Consider the following 9368-nt stretch of genomic DNA (forward strand, 5'->3'; position numbering starts at 1 on the left):
GTAAGTAAATTATACCTTAAGGTACTTGGGGCGTGGTTCGGTGGGCGACGGGACGACGGCGAAGAAGAAGGGGTCGGAGGCCCTCCCGCGCCGCCGCTGGGTGGAAAGTGAACAGCTGCGCCGGTAGTCCCTCGCCGACGGCGACAGCGTTAAGCCTCCTTCCCTTCCCGGCGAACGGATCCTGCCGGCTCTTTGAGCAGCAGTGAGGGGAGAGAGAGGCCAACGAAGTCTTGTTTAGATCTGGAGAGGGCGAGAGAGTGTGAAGAGAGCAACTACAAGTGCTGAGGCTCCAGCGGGAGAGGGCGAGAGAGTGTGAAGAGAGCAACTACAAGCGCTGAGGCTCCAGCGTGTATATATATACTGGAGAGAGAGTGTGAAGCGTGCAAACCCTAGAAAACATTTTGACCAGTCAAAGAATCCTCCTGGCACAAATTATGCTCAAGTGTAGTTATCGAACCCGAGACCTCAAGTTTGATGAGCGAACAGGCTAACCAGCTACACAACCCTCCCGTTATGTTCAACGAGAGGGAAATAACCTTTTATACATTCCTGCATTCGTGTGACAAGCATGCCGTGTTTTTTTGTGTGTGTGGGAGTCATTGGGATTTCAATCATAATCGTGTCATGTGGCTTTGGTGGTAAGACTATCCACAGTGGTGCAGAAATAATGGAGCCTTAGTCACCTTACCTCTCTCCACGTAGTACGTTGGGTCCCACCAGTCAGAGGGTGAAACAAACAAATTAAGAAGAAAAATTAAAAGCACCAACGGTGTATCTTACCTCACACATCTCGCTACTGCTCGGGAACACTGTCCAATTGATCCCTCTGTTCGCTCACGTACTATTTTAAGTGAATCCTTATTATAACATGCACACAAATTTTGGGCACTTGTATTCGACTTAAGTCAGTGTGCCACCGTATCTCGTATACTTACTACTCCCTCCGTCTAGGTGTAATAAGTCACGTTAGAAGGTGCAACGGGACCAAGGTGCGTGCGTGTGCGTGCGTGTGTGTGTGTGTGTGTGTGTGTGTTTAACAACATGTGTGTGTTAGAGAGAGCGACAGATCGACCTACTCCTACAGAGAGATGTTGTGTAGTGTACGATTTTAGCCGCGAGAGTCGGTGCATCCTCTCGTTTCCGGGCGTGTCCGGTAGGGACATGCGGACAGCTGCCACGCCCGCTCCTGACCAGCCTGGCCCACCCAAAGCCCCTCCATCGCCCACGCGCGCTTCCCGCCCGAAACGGTCAGCGCAGCTCCAAAGAATCGGTGCCGTATTCATGCCCGGGCAAAGCGGACGCGACCTCTCACTGGCGCAAGAGTGATGGTTGCTTCGTCCGTCCAACTTACTGCTGGGTCTATGTGATTTGACGGCTCATTGGTCTTTATTACTGAGGTGGTAGGACTGCTGGATGTCCCATGCTTTCGGCGAATGGAGGTACTACTACTAGATTAATATTTTCTCCATTCTTACAGCGGAGGCGTGCAAGAGCAGTGAAAACACGCAGGCTCAGTGATTACATGGCCGACCTCACACTATCACCGTGCGACACCTAACTCTTTACATAGTACTCCCTCCGTTCCTAAATATTACTAGGTGAGTCCCCGCGCGTTGCCGCGGAACAGCGGTATATCTCTCTGCGCAAAATTATCGATTTCATAGAACTAAAAAAAACTTTATAACCGCATGACAAATGTGGTAGCCAAACTAAATAAACTCCCATCATCATTTAGATCATCCCACGTAAGGAAAAAAGATCAGCCAACTCCTACTGCATAATTGGATTATATTTTACTTTTTGACATGTTAATGGGACTTAAAAGCTCACTTACATGCATGCTACCGGTGCATGCTTGCATGCAGACATGTTGATGTGATTTAAAACCCACTCACATGCATGTGCCACGGTATTTCTGCATGCTTGCATGTGGCTTAGTGCGGAGCCTCTCAACGTCTAGATCAGACGGCTATTATGGACTGATTTACTTCATCTAACGGCTACATCAATTTTGATGATGTGGCTCAAGGAGAGGATAGAGAATTCCTAGTAGTGGGGGCTAGCTATTACTAGTAGATAAGTCTTTGTAGAGATTCCACTACATACGGAACAAAATGAATGAATCTACACTTAAAATGCATCTATATACATCCGCATGTGGTTCATGGTGAAATCTCTACAAAGACTTATATTTAGGAACGGAGGAAGTACTAGTATAGTACGTACTGTAATTTATCAGCGAGATAAATTTGTACAATGCTATGAAGCTTCCAGCTTCTGTTACATGTATCTTGCGTCCAAGGTTGCCCGTTGCAACATTTCATCAAATACAAAGGAGACTAACATGCATGCTATTGCATCTCAATGATTGACAGATCATAGCAAATATGTACTCCCTCCGTTCCAAAATAAGTGTCTCAACTTTGTGCAAACTTTAGTACAAAGTTGTACTACTACTAAAGTTGACACTTATTTTGGAACAGAGGCAGCTAAAGAAAAAAACGATCCATGCAGTCCCTAGCCCTTGAACCGTGAACCCTGACTAGGCTTCAATTTGCTGGCAACGTTCGAGCTTCCTAATAAATGAAGTTTGCAACCTTTTGACCATCGGATCATTTTGTGCAGTTTCACCAAAATCGAGATGAGCATCCCTGTGGCAAAGAATTTGAAGAAGCGTGATTAGAATAAGATTACTGGGACTAGTTGATGAGACATAAACTCATCACAAATACAGTACGTAGAAGCCAGTAGAGGTATGTGCGGGGCAAAGAAGTAGAGACATATCCACAGAGAGTGATGTGGGCAGCTGGAGCAGTGGTGCAAGCCGGCTGTAAAGGGAGTTGTACCTGAGGGACGTAGCTCAACCTTGAGGAGGGCGGCGGGAGGCGGCAACTGCCCACGTCGCGGCAGTGAGCAAGGGACGAAGGCAACCTCACCGGCTTTGTGAGAGAGAACGGCGGGGACCCCTGATCGGGACGTGCCGACAGTGGGTTTTCACCGTCGGCGACGGCCACCGCATCTACACTAAGCATCCACCCCTTCCCCAAGCGGACATGATCCGCCGGGATGTTAGAGATGTGGACACAGTCGTTTTGTGCGAGAGAGTGTGAAGAGAGCAACCCCAGCAAGCAACCGTGTAGGCTGGCCCGTCCTGACTATGTATATAGTGGAGCGGTTTCCTTTTCTCTCCATATGAACCTATCATATTGCGTACGTGCCACTGAAGAAAAAAACACTTTATTTATAAATGACGCGGCACCTACTACTCGTTCTCCTATAACCTTGGGCTTGGCATCTCCAAAATATTAACCTTGCGATTGGCTCTTCACCTCTTCGGGAAGTCGAGCAATAATTGTAGTGCAGTATATATCGTTCTGGCTATATGAGACCGAATGAATTGCTGCACGTCCACCACGTGGGCGAGGGTCGAGGGGCGAGGGAGAGTGCTACATACGGAGCAAAATGAGTGAATCTAGACTCTAAAATATGTATATATACATCAGTGTTTGGAGTATGTACTAGTAGTTCATATTGAAATCTACTAAAGGACATATATATTCCAAACAATATGATATAATCTCTATAACCAAGGTAGTAGGGACGAGGAGTAAACGGAGGGATTAGTAAATTTTTCTCCTCGTCCTGCGAGCCACCGCGCGCATGGGCGAGGGACCGGGCGTAAGGCGGAGCAAGCTTCACCTCATCCTGCGAGCCACCGCGCCCGTGGGCAGGGGAGACGGCGTACTAAGCAAGCTTCTCCTTGTTCTGCGAGTTGACGGGACACATCAAAAGTACTCCAGTGTATAGAGCCTTGCCTCTAAGGTAGGCCCCACATGGTTTGCCTCTTTTTTTAACATAACACGTCAAGTCGCAATTTGTTTGTTCACCCGTGGTAGACGATCCTCCCTCCACCAAGTGGACAACCAGTACATGTGCCAAATTACCACATGGGCTGCCTTTTTCGTACAGAAATGACCTCCACCGTGTGCCCGCGCGGGTGTGGTTGGGAAGAGATGGGAGTACGTGCGCAGTGCATGCACCTCTTCTCTTCGTGCACGCCCCCCACCTACGTGGGTGTGTGTGAGAGATACAAACCGCGTTCGTGAGTGTTTTTTGTTTTGGGGTGGGGGTGGGGTGGGGGGTTGATTTCGTGAATTATTTGTGGGAATATGTGTCGATGACATCTCAAACAAAATTTTGCATGCAATGTGTGTGAAATGGAGGCCTATCCATATCATACATAGAGGGTCGGGCAATCCACGAGAAGAGAGGGAGCGGTCATAGCTATCAATAGAGTCGAAGAGAGGATCAAGTGGGTGGGTGTGAGATCGATGAAGAGAGCCATCGAAATTGTGTGTGTGCAAGTCAAAGATATAGGGCGACTGGCCTACCGGAACGTTAGAGGGCACATGTCAAGTTTGTGTGTGGCAGGGAGACATGACTAGAGCGCTCGATGTATCGGTGTGTGTGGGGGGAGGGGGGTGGGGGGAGGGGTGTGGTGTCAGGGTGTCGGGGTGTCGGGGTCGGGGTGTCAGGGTGTCGGGGTCGGGGTGTCAAGGTATCTTTTTCTTTTTCTTCTTCTTCTTCTTCTTTTTTCCTGTTTTTCCTTTTCTTCTTCTTCTCTTCTTCTTCTTCTTCTTCTTCTTCTTCTTCTTCTTCTTCTTCTTCTTCTTCTTCTTCTTCTCCTTTTTCCTCTTCTTTTCTTCTTCTTCTTCTTCTTCTTCTTCTTCTTCTTCTTCTCCTCCTCTTCCTCCCTCCTCCACTTCCTCTGCCTCTTCTTTCTTCCTCTTCTTCTTCTTCTTCTTCTTCTTCTTCTTCTTCATCATCTTCTTCTTCTTTCTTCTTCTTCTTTTCTTTCTTCTTCTCCCTCCACCTCTTCCTCCCTCCTCCTCCTCCTACTCTTCTTATTCTTCTAAACTAACACTAAAACTAATCTAAAATAAACTAAACTAAAAATGAAACTAAAACTAAACTAAAACTAAAACTAAACTGAAACTAAAACACAACTAAAACTAAAACTAAACTGAAACTAAAACTAAACTGAAACTAAAACTAAAGTAAAACTATAACTAAAACAGAAACTAAATTAACTAAAAGTAACTAAACTAAAACAAACTAAACTAAAAAAATGGGGGAAGATCACTCACCTGCGCAGGGGATCGCCGGTGGAGGGGGAGGCGGCGACCCGGTGGAGGGGGAGGCCGCGACGGGTGGGGGCGGCGGCGGCCCAGTGGAGGGGAGTCCGCGGCGGGTGGGGGCAGCGGCGGCCTGGTGGAGGGGGAGGCCGCGGCGGGTGGGGGCGGCCGCGGCCCGGTTGAGGGGGAGGCCGCGGCGGGACGGGGCGGGGACGGCCATGCAGGGGAGGGGAGAAGGCGGCTGGCCGGCGTGGAAGGGGCGCCGCAGGGGAGGGGTGCGGGGCGACGGGGCGAGGGGGCAGCGGCGGGCGGTGGGGCGACGGGGCAAGGGGCGGCGGGTGGTCGGGGCGAGAGGCGGTGGGTGGGAGGGTGGCGGCAGCGGGTGGTGGGGGTGGCGGCGGGTGGCTGGTGGCGGGGGCGGCGGCGGGTGGCGGTGGTCGTCGGGGTGGGGAGGACAGAAAGAGAGAGAGAGGGAGGGAGCGGGGTGGGGGGACGGCCGTTAGTTAGGTTGTCTCTTTGCCGTCCGCCCCCCCTTTGCCGTCCGCTTTTTTGCTCTTTGCCGTCTGCTAGCAGACGGCAAAGAGGGGGGCCATTAGGTTTTTTTCTAAGCAGCTCGTTAGTGGGGCCCACCTCTCTCTTTGCCGTCCGCCAGCTGACGGCAAAGATTCTTTGCCGTCCGCCAGGAGACGGCAAAGAATTGGCTGATGGCAAAGACATTCTTTGCCATCAGCCAGTTATTTGCCGTCCGTTTTTTGCAAGCTGACAGCAAAGACCTTCTTTGCCGTCCGCCAGCAGACGGCAAATCTATTATGTGAAAAGAGTTTTTCAATCAGAGCGATGGTTTGAGCTACAAAACATTTTGAATTTTGAATTTTGATGAAATCTTTGATGACATCGGCATTTTCGTCTCACATGCATGCATGCACACTTAAGTAATTCAATTGAATGGAATTAGTAGAGGAGTCACGCGCTTGAAAAATCCCTCAACTGCATGTGCATCTCCAAGTCGTTTGGTAATACACGGATCGTTCATATCTGTTTCTAAAAGCATAACGTTTGGAATATAGTACTGTCCTTTTAGATTTCCTCGAAAGAGGCTTGCGCCCCGCTATATTAATATAGCAAACACCCGATACAGCCAACAATAGTTGCTGGCGCGGAAGCAACACAATCACGCCCAATAGAAAAGACAGAGAAAATACAAAAAAGAAACAAATGCCAACAACGGCGGATCAACAAAAACGAAGAGGCCTCGCGACCGTTGCGCTCACCGGAGATCTCCCACCTTGCTCCTAGCCTCCGAAGCGCCGGTATCAATCTACACCTCCAAGAAGGGACGCGACGATGATGACGCTGCTGCCAAGGGTTTCCCGATCCCAACCATCACTCCGGGCACTCAGTAGCACTCCACCATACCGTCCTCCACCCTGCGCTACCACGGTCTTGAAGCCACCTACGATATCTCACCACGACACCGAGAAGTGAGGCCTGCGCAGTGAAGAAGAAGCTCCGGGATTAGGGGCAACAACACCGTTAGCTCGCGGGAGGTTCCAACCTCCACCGTCAACAACGGTAACCGACCGGACGCATCAGCAGGAGCAAACCAAGACCGACGGGGCCTTGAAATGCCTGTAAAGCTCCCACCGCCGCGCTGCAGAAAGCACGCCTTCGGCGTCACCGACCCTCCCCTTCACCATGCAGGAGGCAGCGAGGCCGCACTGGAGCCAGCCCGCTAGGACCCAGATGGGGCCCCAAAGGCCCAGATCTGGGCCGGTGGCGCACCGCCAGCTACCCGGCGCCGCCAGGCCGCCCGACAAGGAGCAGTGCCACCACCACGCCGGCCGCTGGCCACCACCTCCAGGTTGTCAGACCGCTGCCAACCGAGCCGCATCACCGCCGATCCCCTGTCACGGGAAGGAGAGCCGTGCGTGGGTAATGGACATCTCGCCGCCGCCAACATCACCCGGGTCAGATCCGGGGGCACCCGGCGGCGGCGGCGGCGGGGGGGGGGGGGGGGGGGGGGAGGCAGGAGGGGGACGGAGAGAGGGGGGCTGCCTTTCGGGGAGACAGCGCAAGGGCGGGGTCGGGGAAATCCTAATCCACCCTGCTAATCCACCATTTTAGATTTCAGTTGTGTCACATTTGGTACCAAAGTACAGTAATTATATTCAGTTTATACATACGGGTCCAGCCTATGATCTTTATCCTCTTATTAATCAATTCGATGAATCAAGCACAGTTGTTCACAGTACAATCTCTAGAGTCCAAACTAACATGTACATGTTTCAAAAATCCTAGAAAATCCAAAGATCGATCGTACAAACTGCTTGATCGGTTCGCCGTTGCTCTGGTGGTTTTTTGTGGGCGTCAGATCCTTCGTGAAATCTTGTCCGCAACCACAACTAGGTTGTGCTTGGCGATCTGCTCCTGGCCGGCAGGGCATCGGAACCCCAGCAGCCCCACCTTCTTGAGGCACGTCACGCACCGGTTCGCCGCCACCGGCGGCTGCTTCACGGACATCACGGAGGAGTCAAGTGCGGCTGTGATGGAGGAAACAGCCGCACCATCGGAGGACGGGCGAAAATGTTTTACGAAACCATAGTTGAGCTGAACCTATGCTCGACACCATTAATTTCTAGACACTATTCATGAGGATCTATGCATGGTTGATTAAAAAATGCAGTTGGCATGCATGTCTATTCATGAGGATCCATGCATGGTGAATTAAAAAATATAGTTGGCATGCATGTCACAGATTCATATATAGTAAGATGTTAGACTAGCCACAATGGGTAGTAACATAGACTAGTAATATGCCCATGTTACTAGTCTATGTTACTACCTCTATAGTGGGAAGTAATATATGTGTGGTAACATGCAACACTTTATTTATTAGGCTATAGACACATCTTGCCTTGATATATGTGATGTTACTCATACTAGTAGTAACTAGCTATGTTACCACTTTCATCTCTTTCTTTAATTATTGCATGCCACATCATCTATTTAACCTAGATATGTGTGATGTTACTATCTATGTTACTCCCATGTGGGTAGTCTTAAATTGTACGGCATAGACCATAGGTTCGGCTGAACCATGGTCCTGAATCACGTCTCGAGGACGGGACAGCGACGATAATCTTGGCCTTCTTCTCCGGAGGCCCGGTCGGGGCGGCCACGGTGTTAGCGGTGCCGATGATGACGTGGTCCAGGCAGCACTTGGAGCACATGTTGCCGGTGGCGGCGGCGCCGAAGAAGCCGCAGCCGTCGGCGCACATGCCGACTGTCTCCTCCTTGTCGGGGCACTTGCGCTTCTGCGACGTCGCCGATGCGTCCATCGCCGCTACGTACGTAGTCCGCGAACACTTCCGCGGGGTCTGTATTGGGGCACCGGGAGCCCGAGACGTGCGTGATCTTTGTGCGATGGAGCGCTCGAGGTTACGGAGGGGGCGGGGCTGTTTGGTTGTGTTTGATTGATGGGCTGGGTTGCGCGTGGGTGTGGAACCTCGAGAGGTCGAAGACAATCATCATAGTCCTACTAGGAGTGGCATCCGTATCTGTGCCCAATACGTCCAACGAACCCGACCGGCTTGCGGTGTCACCACTGCTAAATTGAAACCGAGCGTCAGTTCAACGCAAAGGGCAAGACGAGTTAGCGGAGGCCGTCCTACTCCTACGTCGCTATCCTAAAACTATGTGTAAGTCGACTGAAATTTGTTTTGTGTAAGTCAATTTTTGCTCTGGGCTTGGATGCTCATCCAACGATCAAACGAACCCTGCAATACAAACGAAAATTGACTTGCACAAAATTCTGTTTTCAATTGATTTTTTTATGACTACCTGATTCTATCGGCCCTTTTTGACTCGAAACATAAGCCCGCAAGAAAGTTGGGTCGGGTGGGTCAGAAGCTAAGCGAATATGCACCCAGCACCCACTAAAACACACAAGGACAAATGGAAAGGAAATAACCAGAAGGGTAGTGATCTGCGCCGGTGCACTGGCCCAACTGTTGGCCGGTCTAGCCTCAACCGTCCGATCCAGTGCGCTCCAACCGTCCGATCTGCCTGTTGACTTCCCATCTCCTTCGTCCTCTTCGTGCGCTGTGCGGGCGCCGCCCCTTGCTCGCATGGATGTCATCCCGGCCGCCGACCGCCACCCCCTCGCCTGGAACTCCTCCTCCACCGCCCCGTGCTGCTGGATGCCGCAGTTGCCGCCGGTCGCCGCCCTAGTCT

General features: G+C 51.1%; 1 protein-coding gene across 1 annotated transcript; it reads right to left on the bottom strand.

The window, feature by feature from the left end:
- Positions 1-7502: 7502 nt before the first annotated feature.
- On the bottom strand, positions 7503-8473 carry LOC109748230 (zinc finger A20 and AN1 domain-containing stress-associated protein 7-like). The gene is made up of 2 exons (XM_020307264.1): positions 8264-8473; positions 7503-7748 (listed from the first exon to the last, which is right to left on the bottom strand). Exons 1-2 carry the CDS (start codon positions 8471-8473, stop codon positions 7503-7505), a joined length of 456 nt encoding a protein of 151 aa, XP_020162853.1.
- Between the last annotated feature and the right edge of the window lie 895 nt (positions 8474-9368).

The sequence above is a fragment of the Aegilops tauschii genome, chromosome 5, assembly GCF_002575655.3.
Source record: "Aegilops tauschii subsp. strangulata cultivar AL8/78 chromosome 5, Aet v6.0, whole genome shotgun sequence".
In the NCBI taxonomy this organism is placed as follows: Eukaryota; Viridiplantae; Streptophyta; class Magnoliopsida; order Poales; family Poaceae; genus Aegilops; species Aegilops tauschii.